Here is a 16,997-nt window from a genome sequence, read left to right as displayed (position 1 = left end):
TCTGATGTGTGCACGAATGGATAGGTATCTTTTCAAGGAATTGAAACTCTTAGAAGAAAGTCTTAGAAGTCTACTATAAGTTGCAGTACCCTTACTCTATGGTACAAGTGGGACACATAAAATTTAACTTGTTAATCTACCTCATAATACTTACCGTTGTCATTAATCACGTAATTAACCTTACTTTAGCTGCTTACGTGTTTTAATGATTGTGAAGATTGTGTTATTGCTGATATGCTTTTCAGACAACCGTGGAAATGGAATTATTTTTAAAGTTTGATTGAACCAGGAATATCCTCTTATATATACTAGTTAAATTTTAAAATTCTTTTATTGTGCTTTATCTTTTGAAATGAAAAAGTTTGAGAGCGAATTTAGAAGCCATGAAATTTGGTGCTTAGGACACTTTTGAATATAACGCGCTTTGTCCAGACAAACAAATGTTAAGGCGACACCAAAACGATATCTCCAATATTTCCGCCGTGTATAGTCTTCGACGCTAAATCATGTTCCAAACAATTTTTCATAGCTAAAAATTGTAAAATATTGAGAATGTGGAACTTTAGCCATGATTTCTAAAATCTGGACTACTGTGGGGTGTAACGCTCGAAAAAAAAGGTAAAAATGTTCATACAGTTTCTAGTTTTCGAAATTCCTAGAGAAATTAACCTATTAACAAAATATTTTGAAACACTACATTCTTTTAAAAACATGGAATTATTTGGCTAATAAATTGAAGTAAAGAGTTTAAGTATAACTTCCATTTTAAATACCAGAGAAATGTAGCTTCTACCTATATCATTTATGAATACCAATAGTATTCTGTCAATGCTATGCAATCCTAATTTCGCAAGTTCATTGTATATAAACAACTGACGAAAAAATTATCATAATAGTTTGATGCCCATTAGCGAGTTAGGCTGATTTTTGCCTTGCCTACTTTTACCACGCAGTATCCAACTAAAAACAATGGTCTAATTAAATTTAAAAGACAAATTTAAAGCAATCAAATGCATTCACCGAATAACATCACATCACTCACCGGTCTGTGGACAGTACCTTCTCGCATCTCTAGGTCACTCTCATATACCACCAGCTTGCAGACCATAGTTAACGCCGTAACGTACTTTCGGTGGTTGAGCTGATGCTATCTATTGGGGCTATAATAATCGCAAGATGTGCATCCGCCCAAAATCGGTGGCCTTGGACCGTGACATGAATTAACTGCTCTTGGCTGTGCTGGCTATCGTTGAATTTTCGCTCGCTCTTGTTTTTGGACTTGGTTTTCTCCCAAGGCGTACCCACTAAGATATCACCCAAAATGTGATGATGCCAGCGGAAATCGCACTTTTGACAAAGAGATCAAGATGAAGAAATTGATACAGTATAAATGGCTCCTGACCGTTGAGGAACAGTATCATTCGTTTGTGATCGTTCACCGGATTTGGTGGTGCAAAGATACGCGGAATTGGGAGCACTATGAAGGTTTGTTGAATTCGTACAGATTTTTATTCTTGAAAACAAGTTTAAGTGACTAATTTTGAATTTTGTGTTCTAACAGGGATTTGTTATATTGTCGATGGCTTTGGCCATTGCTTCTGGAGCAGCCATTGATAAGCCGGCCAAGGAAGTGGAAACCAAGCAGGAGACGAACTCTAACCAGGAAAGCAAAGTACAGGAAAAACGAGGTCTGAGTGATTATGCGCATGGACATGGATTCGTACATCATCCTGAAATGCTGAGTGGATTCCAGCCATCGTATACATATGAAGCTCCTGAAAGCTTCGAGGATTTCAAGCATTTCAAACAACCATCTTATGAGCACAAGACCTACGACTGGAAGGATGAGAAGCATACCATCATTACCAAAAAAGTGCCAGTTCCATACAAAGTGGAAGTTGAGAAGCATACAATCATTGAGAAGAAAGTTCCAATTCACGTAGATCGCCCTGTTCCGTATCGCGTTGAAGTAGAGCGTAAAGTTCCAGTGTATGTTGAGAAGAAGGTTCAAGTGCACGTAGATCGTCCTGTTCCATACCCAGTGAAGGTTCCTTATCCAGTTGAGGTCGAGAAAAAAGTACCAGTGTACGTAGAGAAGAAAGTTCACGTTGATCGCCCAGTCCCGTACCCCGTCGAAGTTGAGAAGAAGGTTCCAGTCTACGTCGAAAAGAAGGTGCCAGTCCATGTTGACCGTTACGTCCCATATCCCGTGGAAGTTAAGGTTCCAGTAGTCCATAAAGTTAAAGTGGAAGTGCCGAAACCCTACACTGTTCAAATCCCAAAACCATATCCGGTGTACGTCGAGAAAGAAGTCATCAAACACGTTGATCGTCCAGTGCACGTAGAAGTAGAGAAGAAGGTTCCAGTTCCAGTTCTCCACAAAGTTGAAGTCCCCAAGCCGTACGCAGTCATCATCGAGAAGCCTGTATTAGTCGAAAAGAATCATGATCATCACGATCACGAAAACAATCACCATGAAAGCCACGTTTATGTTCACCAAAAACCAGTGGCCCTGAAACTGACCGGATACACTTCCGAACCTGTTCATGATTCGCATCACGACGAAGAGGACCATCACCAGAGTGAAAAACACATTGTGCAATATCAAATCCATCAGACGTCTCATCCAGTTGCTGAGCACTTAGCTCACCACAAGGATGAGCACGATGATAGCGAAGAGCATCGCCATAACGCCGCCCACTATCACCACCAGAGGCAGCACCAGCAGCAGCAACAACAGCAGCACCACCATGAGGAATACCGCCATCATGATGATGACCATCATGAACATCACGAAGAACACCACCATGTTCCCAGCCACCATAAGCGCGATTCTGAAAAGCAGTAATGTTGTGAACTCGATCCGTTCCTTCTCTAGTCTATCCGTGTAAACCGAATGTTTACAAATGTTTAGAATGATTTTCTTCTTGTTAATTGTCATTGTTGTTAATAAATCTTGTAGTTAATGTAATCGTCATGCTTTGTATCAATAGCTATGGAAAGAATGCCTATACATTTCGAAAGTACACTTGAAATCTAATCGTTCAATACTTATACACCTCCTGCAGTTGAGTATTGTCCTGAAGTGACGTTAAGCACAAGTTCTGCGAAACAGAATCATCAAAATTGTGAGGGGTATTTGAGGCCTATTCTTATAGTCTTCGACCCCTCTCAAATGATGGGTCAATGATAGGGCGATCATTACATAAGAAAAGTTTGAGATCTTTTTATTTTCAACAACTTTGCTGAACATACTTGATATTTTTAACTTCGTTCTCACGGTTAAATTTTTAAATTTACCCTATATCACCATAAATATCAATTTTTTACCATTTCTATGCTCAATGTGCAATATATGAACATGGCATTTTCTTCAACTTTTATATATTACAAAAATACACAACTTTGCTGAATATACCAAAGCTGTCAAATCATCACATCAAAAGATGCAATGAAATTATGGTAGAATTTATACAATTTTTGACCATTTTTCTATGCAAGTTTCTCCTGAATCGACACTTTTCGGCAGCCGTACTTAGTATACTTTGATGCATCATTATATCAGTTAAAAACCCTATGGCAATAGAATGATCGGGTCAAACACGGCACATTGCTTTCAACCATTTTTTGACGAGCTTGGAATTTCGATCTTAAATAGTTTTTGACCTTTGGCATGCACACAGTGCAATCAATAAACTTCGAATACTCTGTATCTAATATACCACAAAACAACGTATTGAAACAACACCTTTCTCATACTAAAACTGCTCAATTTTAGCATCAAATCGTAGTAGCCGACCATAATTCGGCTTCGGGCACAATGCGTGAAAATTTTAAGAACAAATAATAATATGTATTTTATGACAGAAAGCAAATAATAATAAGATTGTTGTGCCAACAAAAGTTAACTTATGCCCGAAATTGCTGATACATGAGAATCCTACCTAGAAAATTCTCAAAAATAGTATTTATATTAATAAAACATTATGTTTTTCGATGCAACACTTTTACAGCTTGTCAGCTTAAACAGATACATTCGACACTGTTGTTGACTTTTGTGACAAAAAATAACAGAACATCACAAGTTTATTGATTGCACTGTGAGCACACAAAAGGTCATAAAACTATTTGATGTCAAAATAAAATTCAATGCTTGTCAAAAAATGGTTAAAATCAATGTGCCCTGTGTGACCCGATCATTCTTTAACAATGGGGCTTTAGCTGATATAATGAGGCATCAAAGTATACTACGTATGGCTGCCGAAAAGTGCCGATTAAGAAGAAACTTGCATAGAAAAATGGACAAATAATATATAATATTTACCATAATTTCATTAAATCTTTCGATGTAATGTTGTTACAGCTTTGGTATATTCAGCAAAGTTGTGTATTTTTGTAATATATAAAAAGTTGTAGAACATGCCATGTTCATAAATTTCCAATTGAGCATAGAAATGGTCAAAAACTGATATTTATGGTAAAATAGGGTAAATTTAAAAATTTGACCGTGAAAACTAAGTCAAAAATATCAAGTATGTTCAGTAAATTTGTTGAAAATAAAAAGATATAAAACTTTGCTGAAGTAATGACCGCCCTAAGAAAAAATCAAGACAATATTTCTTGCTCGGGTGCTCTGTTCTAATTTAAAAAATATTTTTTATTATTACTTGGGATGCTAATTCAAAACAATGTCCCGAAGACTCCTATGGGCTAAAATGCCTCTTAGAGGTTTTGACCGTCAATTTTCAGTTACGCGTAGCTATACTTTTGGGAGCCCGGTGAGGAGGTAGATTTAGGGGTACCACAAAAATTGCAAAATAAGCCTTTTATTATCGAACTCACACGTAGGTGGATTAGGGGCATGATGAACATACGGGGTGAAATGTACCCATTCCTAGTTTTCCAGTCTTTTTTTCAAAGTTCTTTATTTTTTGAGAAGTTGAAATCTTTCGTGTTTTGAAGGCCTCGGGATAAAAGGGGCTAATGTTGTTCTCATTTTTTCTTGAAATTTCAGAAAATTTTACATTTTCTGTCATATGTTCAGCGATGTATGTGTTTTAGTGTTTGAGATATATTTTTTTGAAAATAAAAAATCAGTCATTTTTCATCGCAACACACTGAAGGTCTCAGCGCATTAGATTTTTTATTTTTAGAAATATCATAACTTTTGAACAACTCAACCGATATCCAATCTTTTTTATGGAATGAAAGCTTAAGATTTCAACTTCTCAAAAAAATATAAAACTCTGGAAAAAAATGATTTTAACATGAAAAAATATAAAAAATTTCTCTAAAAACAAAAAATTAATATATAATGCTATTGCTTTAGATGTTTCTATAAGTTTAAAGGCATTTTTGGATAACTTTCTGTATGTTGTGCGGTATTAAGTATAATGTATGTTTGCGCTATTCCTAGTTAAACTCTTTGAAGACTCAAACAATTCGCAGGAAAATAACCAGTAAATCAACTGGAAAAAATCTTCGATGAGGTATTTTATGCAGGAGACAATCAAGATAAAATGTATGATTATAACATGGATGTTATTTTATGAGCAATTCTCAGCGAAACTCATAGAGGTATGGTTAGAGAAAATTGTGGGACATATCTTTGAAAAAACATGCAGAAATTCTTCTGAAGTACAAATGTTTTCCTGGAAATTGGTCGAATTCCCTAAATTTCTGGATTCCTTGTAAAATCAGTTGTTGGGACAGCAGCGATAGATGTTCGGACTTCTTACAGCACGACTCGTGTTTGCATGGGGCATGAGTCAGCTTTATAGCTGTAATTTTATTATTCATTAATTAGTTTATCAATTTATGTTTGTGTTGTGTTTTGCTACTCACATTTCTAGTCCTGCGTGTATGGTTTTCCACTGTCCAACAACTTAGGGTAAGTAACAATTTTACCAACTAACTTTAGCGAGTAGTTTTAATTAAATTCCGTTTTCACTTCCTGACTTTAGTAGATTTTAATCTGTTTTGTGTGTGTCTATAGTTAAGTTCAATACAATTATCAAGCATAACAGTTCCAGCAGAAGACAATACATCGGAGCATGATTGTATCTTGCCTTTACTGACCTCTAGCTGTGCGATGAACGAGTGACCCTGTCGCATCTGGCTGCTGGTTCATTGTCGTTCGGAACAGAAGTCATAGTGGAAATCTTGCAAAAATATTTAGAAGAACTCTTGAAAAAAAATCTGTTGGAATAGTAGAAATGATGATGATTTCAATGATGGTTTCTAGTTTGTAGATAGGATTACGAGTTGCATATCGCAGCAACCTAGAATTCAGGTGGTAACTATAGCAACGGTTGACTGTTAAAGATTTTTCACTTGAGTTGTAAACTTTTTCAAATATAGACGTGTATTTCTTTGCTCTAAACGGTGTTTTACTTCGCTTCCAAGTTGTACTGCTCAACAGGTTATGGGCCCAGCGGAGTAAAAATTGTGTAAGAAAAAGTTTTTTGCTGACAGTGATTTTCGACTGATACAGAAATTCAGATCAGGATTCAAGTGGAGTTTTTAAAAATGGACATGGACTTGAAGACGGGAGCTGTTCGTTTGAATTTTGGTAATTATGATCTGTGGAAAGAAAGGACCAAGCAGATTCTCATCAGAGAAGGACTGTGGCGTGTTATCGCGAATGATCTTCCCCCGAGATCCGAACGGACAGAAGCATGGATCGATTAGGATGACCGTGCTGCAGCTACTATCGGGTATTTGGTTGAGAGTAGTCAGTTGCAATTAATCAAGAATGCTGCAACAGCCAAAGAATCGTGGGACACCCTGAAGGACTATCATGTGAAGCAAACGTCGGCAGGTAGGGTAGGACTTTTGAAGCACATGAGCCGTTTGGAATAAGAAGAGGACGGAAATGTCGAAGAGCATCTGATTGCAATGGATGCAATGTTCGACAAGCTGGCGGAAGTTGGCTGTGAAATAGCGGACGAGTTGAAAGGTAGTTTTATATTGGCAAGCTTGCCGGAATCGTACAACGGTTTCGTCACAGTGATGGAAGGACTGGATGGGGGATATTCTATGAAATCGTTGAAATCGAAGCTATTGAACGAATTCTACAAACGCCAACAGAAGTTCACGAGTAAGGATGAGAAGGCAATGAAAGCGGGAATGAAAGTGTTTCATCATCAAGACCGAAGGATTCCAGGGTTGCCAAGTGACCATCGTGTTTGCTTCGAATGTGGTAAGCCTGGCCATATACGAAAAGAATGCCAAGAATATCTATCGAGACTTGCGAGAGAACAACTAATGGATGAACGATTTAATGGGAAGGTATCGAATGCGAAGGTAGCAGTACAGGAGGAGACTGGGCGATCGGTTTGTTTTTCTGCAGTTGAGCATACACACGTGGACCATCAATGGATAATAGATTCTGGCGCATCACGTCATATGACATCAGATAGGAAGTTTTTCACAAGTATCAAAAGCCAGAAGGATGTGATAAAGCTTACGGACCGAAAAGAGCTGGAGTCATCTGGAATCGGGCATTGTATCATTATTGGCGTTGGAGACGATGGCAAAGCAACCGAAGTCAGACTGAAAGACGTTCTTTATGTCCCTGGATTGAACAATAATCTAATTTCTGTTAGTATGGTTACAAAATCAGGTGCTAGAGTTGAGTTTGGATCATCTGACTGTTTTGTACAAAAAGATAAAAGGATTGTTCTGGTAGGCACTAAGATAAGTGGTGTATACAAACTGAAAGGCAATGCATTGTAAATTTGAAACATCAAGGAGGAGTGTAGAAATGATGATGATTTCAATGATGGTTTCTAGTTTGTAGATAGGATTACGAGTTGCATATCGCAGCAACCTAGATTTCAGGTGGTAACTATAGCAACGGTTGACTGTTAAAGATTTTTCACTTGAGTTGTAAACTTTTTCAAATATAGACGTGTATTTCTTTGCTCTAAACGGTGTTTTACTTCGCTTCCAAGTTGTACTGCTCAACAGGAATCGCTAGGGATATTACTGCTTTTATCACTTAAAGAACACCTTGTAGTAATGAAAGAATCCAAGAAGTGCTCCTGGAAAAAAATGAGAGACGAATCTAGAAGGGTTTCCAATTATCTGAGGAATCGCAAACTTCTAAGATGAATAATAAAAAAATACCCAGATAAATCTCAAAGGGTATATATGAACTTGGGAAAACAACAGGATTTCTTGATCAAATGTACGCCAAAAAATTCCTTCAGTGGTTTTCAAGGGAAACTGCTCAGATGTCTCCTCAGTGGAATTCTTGGTTGAAACTTTGAGAATGATTATTGTAGGAATTCTTGAAGAATTCTAGGAAAAATCCTGTTAGAAATTTTTGGAATTTCTGTGGAAATTTCTTTAAAATCCCTTTATGAATTGACGACCATATATAATTACTTAATGAATGGACGTATTTTCTCGTTTTTTCAACAAAATCTTGGGAGAATCTCTGGATTTATTGGCAGAGTGTTGGCATTATTTCATATAAATTACCATTAGAATTTTTGAAGGAATATCCTGATGAATAATTGAAGGTCGAGAATAAAATTTGATGATTTTTTGAAGGTATTTTTTATTGATTTAAAGAATAATGCCTGATGGAATGTGAAAATGAAACATAGCCACGCATTATAAGCTTGTATCTCTACCTTTTTTTTTTTTTTTCAAATTCTTGGTGAATTTGTTAAATATTTACCTATTCGTCTTAAAACAAGGGGTTGTTTTCAAGAACAAATATCCGGATAAATTGCGGTATAAATGTTCAGAAACTGAAGAAAATGTTTATAACAATATGTTTTAGGGCCAAAATCTTCTAAAAAAAAATCATTCAACTTTGATTTAAACTAAGAGTAAACTTAAACTTAGAGTGAATCAGTTAGATAATAGTTCAATAAATGTTAGCCCTGACAGTAAAAAACTAATAGTTATTTATGCCATCAGTTGCAAAATGATGATTTTTACAGTACAAGTTGTACATTTTTGCAACGAGGATAAAAACTACTTTACTGCTAAAAAATCGTTGAATACAACATTTTTTGCAACAACGAAAAATTCTGTTTTAGCTGAATTATTTCTAAAAGGGGCCTTCCTTAGCCGAGTGATTAGAGTCCGCGACTACAAAGCAAAGTCATGCTGAAGGTGTCTGGGTTCTATTCCCGGTTGGTCCAGGATCTGTTCGCAATAGAAATTTCCTTGACTTCCCTGGGCATAGAGGATCATCGTACCTGCCACACGATATTCGAATGCGTAAATGAAAACTTTGGCAATGAAAGCTCTCAGTTAATAACTGAGCAATTCCACCGAACATGACGATTTTTTTTTTTTAAATTTAATTTTTGTATTTTTTGAATCGCCTGAAAATTTGCATACAGATTCTTTATGACCAAAAATGCCATTTCGCACCTTCAGGCCGCCATTTTGAACCTCGCTTTATTTTTAAGAAGGGCGTAGCGGAAAATGCATAGCAAATCTTTAAAAAACTGTCACTCGAAAACGGTTTATCCGATCGATTTGAGATCTTCTACAAAGTTGTAGGTATTGCTTAGGACTATATGGAAAAAAATATGCACGGTAAAAAAAAGTTACAGATAATTTTTTATTTCAAAAACAAAATTTTAAAATCGATTTTTTCCAGAAACGCAGTTTTGATTTTTTTAATTTTTGGATAGGGGACAACTTATGTGATTTATTTCACAATGTTTCAAAATGGAAAAATTATGGACAAAAATTATGGACATTAATTATAGACAAAAACCCCGGGGTTGGTGGTCTGATGGCTACCGCTTCTGCTTCATATGCAGAAGGTCATGGGTTCAATCCCAGGTCCGTCCCTTTCCTCGTACTTTGTAGTTGTATATCTCTCACTTGCTTCTATCTACCATTCTAAATATATCACACTCAAACTATTCGTTCATAGCAAACGCTAGAACCAGAGACGGACAAGAAACCGTTTCCCTAACGCTTCCTACTTCCACGCGCACGCCTTTCTTACGCCTGATACATAGGCAGTCTGCTAACCACAAAAGCAAACCTCTCTGCCATGCCTTTCCCCCAATCCATACACTCCCGCATGAACTGACGTGGATGCAGTGGAATATACGGTCTACGTGGGAGTCAGTTCAATGCATCATCAAATTCCTCCCCCTTCCCCTCATTGGTCTGCATTCTGACGTGGCAGGTGCCACTGTTGCCTAAAAATAGAAGATCACCAGCACTTATACACTGAGGATGCCTGTTAGTCCCAAGCAGTCATTCGGTTGGTTCCTTGTGTAAGTGCAGCTGATCTGGCGATACTGGAGTGCATCCACGGGCGGCCAATCAAGCTCAAGCAAGCTCAAGCTCAAAAAGTTATATTTTTTTTAAATACAGATTTTGAAAAAAATCGAAATAGAGGAAAACAATATTTTTTTATGTGATTATTTGAAAGTACAGAAAAATTGCAATCGTAGTACTTAAGTAATTTTTTTCTAGGTTGTGTCTATTTCGAGATATACTCATATTTATATAAAATTTTCAAATAAAAAAGTTTTCAAACATATTTCGTGTTTCTCCATTCCCGAAATATTTTATTTTGATTAAGTGAATCGTAGCTGAATTGTTTATTGTTTGATCAAAACCTATATACTAAAGTATTTAAAACAGTATGCACGGTAAAAAATATAAACGAAATTTTCAAATGAAAATATGACGTTCATTGTTCTTAAAAACCGCAAAATTGATGTTTTTAATTTTTGGATGGTTTGCAGCATATTGTTTGTAATTTCTTGCACAATGCCTCGGAAAATTTTTGAATAAAAAATAAATTATTTAAAAAAATAAATAAAACGAATTTATGTAAAACGATATTTTTGGTGCGTTTTTTTGAGTACAGAAAAATAACTATATATTTTTAAATATGAAAAATTTCTATCGAAAAATACTCAAGTAAAATTTAGCGAAGATGCATCACTTCCGAGATATACACGGTAAATCTAAACGTGGCATTAAAAATGGGATTCTATCACAACGGTGTACCTTTGGTCCCCAGGGCTAAGCCCGGCTAATGGGTAAAGCCTTCTCATCGCGGCAAGATCGTACAACCATGAAGAAGGAGTTTGTTTTTTTTTTGTATTTTAACCTCAACTGTTAAGCCGTCTTCAGTGTTGTGTACTTGACTTGACTTGGTTTGTGTTGTTGAAATCAAAATAAAATTTTCCGGAATGTAAAAACACGAAATATGTTTGAAAAGGGCCTATTTTTCTTTTTTTATTTGAAAATTTTATATTGGTATGAGTATATCTCGAAATTGATGCAACCTAGGAAAATTTTACTAAAGTACTCTTCCAATGCATTTTCTGTACTATCAAATAAACACATAAAAAATATTGTTTTCCTTTATTTCGATTTTTTTCAAAATTTGTAATATTTTATAAAATTATAACTCCATAATTCTTCCATTATGAAACATTGTGCAATAAATCACATAAGTTGTCCCCTAAAACATGTCCAAAAATAATAAAAATCACAGATGCATTTTCATAGAAAATCGATTTTAATTTTTTTTATTAAAAAAAATCTGTCATGTTTTTTTACCGTGCATATTTTTTCCAAATAGTCCTAAACAATACCTACAACAACCGCAACATATATCCAATAATTAAAAACATCTATGTTGCGGTTTTAAAGAACTATTAGCTTCAAATTTTCATTTGAAAATATCGTTTATATTTTTACCGTGCACTATTTTTTCAATACTGAAGCATACATGTTTTGATCAAACGATAAACAATTTAGCTACGATTCGCTCAATCAATATTTTTTTCTGGAATGGAGAAACACGAAATATGCTTGAAAAGGGCCTATTTTACTTTTTTTATTTGAAAATTTTATATAAATATGAGTATATCTCAAAATTGATGCAACCTAGAAAAAATTTACTTAAGTACTTTTCGATTGCAATTTTTCTGTACTTTCAAATAATCATATAAGAAAATATTGTTTTCCTCTATTTCGATTTTTTTTCAAAATCTGTGTTTTTTTTTTAAAATCATAACTTTATTGTCCATAATTCTTCCATTTTGAAACATTGTGCAATAAATCACCTAAGTTGTCCCCTAAAACATATCCAAAAATAAAAAAAAATCGAAAATGCGTTTCTGGAGAAAATCGATTTTAAAATTTGAAATAAAAAATTATCTGTAACTTTTTTTTACCGTGCATATTTTTCACCATATAGTCCTAAGCAATACCTACAACTTTGTAGAAGATCTCAAATCGATCGGACAAACCGTTTTCGAGTTACAGTTTTTTAAAGATTTGCCATGCATTTTCCGAAACGCTCTTCTCAAAAATAAGGCGAGGTTCAAAATGGCGGTCTGAAAGTGCATTTTGGCATTTTTGGTCATAAAGAATCTGTATGCAAATTTTCAGGCGATTCAAAAAATACAAAAATAATCGGGTTTGCGAAACGGCGTGGAACCGCTCAACTGTGGAAGTGCTCATAAGAACACTGCGAGTAGGCTCTGATCCATTGAGGACGTAATGCCAAGAAGAAGAAGAACGTAAATGAATAATCGCGTAAGCAAGAGTTAGACTAAATCTTATTTTAATTAGTTTAACCCCTCTCCCGGCAGCATCATTTTTTACCGCAAAATTCAAATTAAAATCGTTACAACTTTTTGGTTTTTCAATATTTTTGCACCATTTTTTCACAAGCTCTCAAAAAACTCTTCTTGTTTTAAGATCTGTGTCGATATTGATCATTGGTCATCTGGTTTTGAAGATATTCTAAAATTCCTTGGGGGACCGACCCGTAACTAGAACCCCCCGGTTAATTTCTCAGGCTATAGAATTTTAATCGTATTCGGATATTCACTCTTCGGAACAACACATTAATGATAGCACAGACAAACAGACGTAACACTTAGAACAAATCTCGATCAAAATCATAGTCACGAGGGCATGTACGCCCAATGCTGAAATCGGTGTGTTTGGCCGATAGGCCAACAAATGGCGGTAGTGTGTAAACGTCAAACACGAACAAAAACGATGCGAGCGCTGCGGGTGGCGGATTGGCCACCTACCATATTTTTGAATCGACCGTTAAAAAGGTGGTCGATGGACAGTGATGAGAGTGTGACGTCTGTTTGTCTGTGATGATAGTATGTTGTGAAAAAGTGAAGCAATTTGGTGCAGCCGTCTTTAATTAATGACCATTTAGGTTTCTGGAACCATGCTGGCCAAATAACCCGACCAGACGGAAGAAACAAGATTATAACAGAATGTGTTCCCCTGATATGATTTTTTTAAATCACCAGTTGTTATAAAACATAAACCATTAGTAGTTAAAATAACAAAAATTCTAACAAGAATTGCACCAAATTAAACTAAAATTTAACAAACCCTGTTACAATTATACCAAAATTATTACAGAATGTGTTACAAGGATGTTACAAAATAACAAAATTATTACAAACTATGTTACTGTATATGACATCGGATGTTATTCGCAGCAAACTTATGAATGCGATGTCAAAAATATAACAAATGTTGTTATAAATGTGTTACTACAAAAAATAACAAGTTGAGAACAAAGCCATCTTGATAACAAAATTTTATCAACTTCTGTTATTTTTAACTGCTGCTGATAAGAATGTGTTATAATTTTGTTTTGTGGTTCTGGTTGGGAAAGATCTTAAGAACTTCAAAAAACATCATATCGTAATTTTCAGATATCTCTAAGAATGCTGAACCGATGTGTAGGATTTTTTCAGAGAAGCTCCTTAATACCTGGCATTATATAGCCCACATTTTATTTTTTTTGGTAAATTGACCAAAAACAAAATGACCGCTGAAGACATTTTGTATGGAAAATGTCGGTCCCCCAAGGAACAACGGAATATCTTTAAAACCAGATCACCAATAATTAATATCGACACGGATTCCTAAACTAGAAGAGTTGTTTGAGAACTTGTGAAAAAATTGGGCAAACATATTGAAAAACAAAAAAGTTATAACGATTTGAATATCTATTTTGCGGTAAAAAATGAAGCTGCCGGTAGAGGGGTTAATACACGGTCATGAAAAGTCATGAATTCATAAAAAATTTCATGATATCATGACTAAAAGTCATGAAATCGTGAGTATTACGCTAGAATTTGTATGCTCAGGACGTTACACAAATCTAACGGCCACTTTCTTCATCTTAGTCAACGCGTCTCATGGCGATCGGTGATTTTTTGTAGTGAAATTATAAAAAAAAGTTTAGATTTTGAAAAAGTTAAAATTGAAGACACTGCTCTTCGGAACCTTACCATCGTATCGATGACATTTTTGGCGAGATTTCCGTAAGTTCCCACATTGTGATGCCTTCCTTATGTCCTATAGCCTTCGACAGCCGAATGTTCCAGTACACTTTCCACATCCACAGTGTTGTTAAGTAGTGTTCCATTACTCATGCAATCCACCAGCATTTTGTGAGCCCAGGGACCATTTGTCAAACCTAACCACTGTATGTTCGCGTTCCTGCTAAAGATTTGGCACTCGTTAGGTTGACAATTATAGAATGTGTTCGCGGTATATTACGAAACTACCGGCACAAAAGTCGCAATGATTTTAATTTTTATTTTATCTGTTTACCAATAGCAAATATTACGGTTCTTTCGAAAATTTTCCGTTCTGCGGTAGCCGCCAAGTTCTACCGCAGCTGTCAAAGTTCTACCGCAGGCTTGAAAATCATTGTATCATTGAACGAAGTCATCTAATCGAAGTGTGCTAGTAGAGTGCAAAACTTTGAAAAACGGTAGAAAACAACAGTCATTAGCGTGGTTTCCAAGGTATCATCGCAGCCGATCGATGATGCTATATGCAAATCAGTAATATGACTGCTGCGGTAGCTTTCTGTTCAACCGTAGAACGGAAAATTATCCCTAAAATTGCAATATAAACTGGGATCTAAATTGACGTATAATGTTCCGTTTTCATGAAATGAGTTCATGATTCAGGGATCCTGCTTCATGATTTCATGACTCAACTTTCCACTTTTTGGCACCAAAATCGGAATCATAAATGACAGCCATCTAAGTACATGAATAGTGCTTATGTTTTCATGGACTGTGTTCATGATATCAGATCCTACTTTATGATTTCATTACCGAAATTGCCACTTTTCGTATCAAAAATATGAATCATATATGACAGATGACTAAATCCATGAATAGTGCCTATGTTTTCATGAATTTTATTCATGGTTCCAGCATACATGCCTCATGATTTAAGGATTCCAGCTGACATTTTTCTTCGCCTTAAATTGAAAACGTAACGTACAACCGGTGTTACGGTAAAATGCTTCATGATTTCATGACTTTTGGTCATGGTGCACTTTCCTCCCGAAATTATGACTCATTCTCTTTATTTCGAGTGCCGCATTTTTATCCGTTTATGGGAGCGTCAAGTAAATTCCAGAAGCGGTATCTCTAATTAAAAGTACTTTGTTGACATGACTGTTTTTTAGCGAATAGGTTTCCAATAAGACATGCCATTTAAAATTTGAATGCGGTTGATTCTTCCCACGCAAAACATCCTTCGTATTGCTGCCTCCTTCTGTGGTTGCACCACTTTGACTGCCACACTTTCAGTATGTACCTACACGCTAAATGAATTATCAACGTTCCACGCGTTCCATAGTGAAAATGAAAATTCTGAACAAAAAAAAAATCTAGCATAAAATCTGCGTCCACACGAAGTCAAAAACATCGGACTGGCCAACCGCAATCGAGACAACGGCAAGAATGCCAATTCCAACGTAATAAATTCATGTGAAAATGGGAAAACAGAATGAAAAATAGAGCAATAATAATTGCTGTAAATAAAAGCGGTGCTTGCAATTCCGCGTCGTGCAGCAGTAAGGCACTAACTACGTCAAGAGCGGAGTAACGACCACGCGGCTGTACAAGGACGACCAAAAAAAGTGAAACCGGAATCCTACAGAACATCCATTCAACGGGGGGAAATAGTATTCACGAGTCCAATCATAACTGGCCTAGATGTACGGTGTGTTTCTGCGGTGAAATATCCTCCCTAGTTGTTAAGTATGATTCGGCGAATTCCAGCAAACGAACTGATAGTGAATCATTTTTTTTATTAATTGCCTGCGAACCTCCTGGAACAAAGAATGGAGAGAAGAGAGCGGACTAAATAGTAAAATTTTGCGGTCATGCTATCATTTCATGACCGGAATGTTGAAATTTTTGGTGGCTTCTACCAAGTATCATTGGATAACAATAATGTTGGCAATTTTAGATATTTGATATAAAAATTATATCTTTTTTGAAGCATTGAGGATATTGGTAGAGACCATCTAAAGTGGGTCAACTAGCTGAAAGTTTAAAAACCTAACAAATGTATGGGAAGAACTGTTCTAACTACAGTTTTCCTCCTAAATAATAATAATTCTGATTCTCTGATTCTCTGCTTCTCTGATTCTCTGATTCTCTGAATCTCTGATTCTCTGATTCTTTGATTCATTCTTCTAAGTCTTTTCTTTAGCGAATCCCTGTCAAGGTTATTATTGAATCCGTTTACAAAAGAATCATTTGATTAATTTTAAGGGCGATCCGCTATAAAATTTTTGATCAAACAGGTATAGATGATCTTGAGTTCTTTTGTTTTTACTTTTGTCACTATGATTGGTCAAGTTTCGTCCATCTTGCATTTTTTGGGGTTATCTGTTGGTCGTCCTGAAATAATCCTTGAAGAAATTTTTGAAGGAACCGCAAGAAAAAAAATGTTTCGAATAGCATGAGAAATTTGCAAAATGATTTCTAAATGACTTCCTGGATATATATCCCTAGGAAACCCAGGGAAACCATGATGAATGTTTGGTGGAGTCATATTTATGTTATGTTAAGGAAATAGAGGGTACACAGAAAAAAATATATTTAAATTTCAATTACTGTAAAAATAAATCAAATTCGTGCGTTGTTACAGCATCGTGTAAACTCCAATGAACATACATTCAATTCTCA

The 16,997-nt window shown here is 35.7% G+C and overlaps 1 protein-coding gene across 1 annotated transcript; it reads left to right on the top strand.

Moving 5' to 3' along the window:
* The first annotated feature begins 1,401 nt into the window (after window positions 1-1,401).
* On the top strand, window positions 1,402-2,971 carry LOC110676589 (cardiomyopathy-associated protein 5-like). Its single transcript, XM_021845069.1, has 2 exons — window positions 1,402-1,485; window positions 1,562-2,971. Exons 1-2 carry the CDS (start codon window positions 1,480-1,482, stop codon window positions 2,846-2,848), a joined length of 1,293 nt encoding a protein of 430 aa, XP_021700761.1. The 5' UTR covers window positions 1,402-1,479; the 3' UTR covers window positions 2,849-2,971.
* The last annotated feature ends 14,026 nt before the right edge of the window (window positions 2,972-16,997 follow it).

Source organism: Aedes aegypti, chromosome 2 (genome assembly GCF_002204515.2).
Source record: "Aedes aegypti strain LVP_AGWG chromosome 2, AaegL5.0 Primary Assembly, whole genome shotgun sequence".
NCBI classification, from domain to species: Eukaryota; Metazoa; Arthropoda; class Insecta; order Diptera; family Culicidae; genus Aedes; species Aedes aegypti.
The sequence above is the reverse complement of the archived record's forward strand: the minus strand, read 5'-3'. Positions and strand labels throughout refer to the sequence as shown.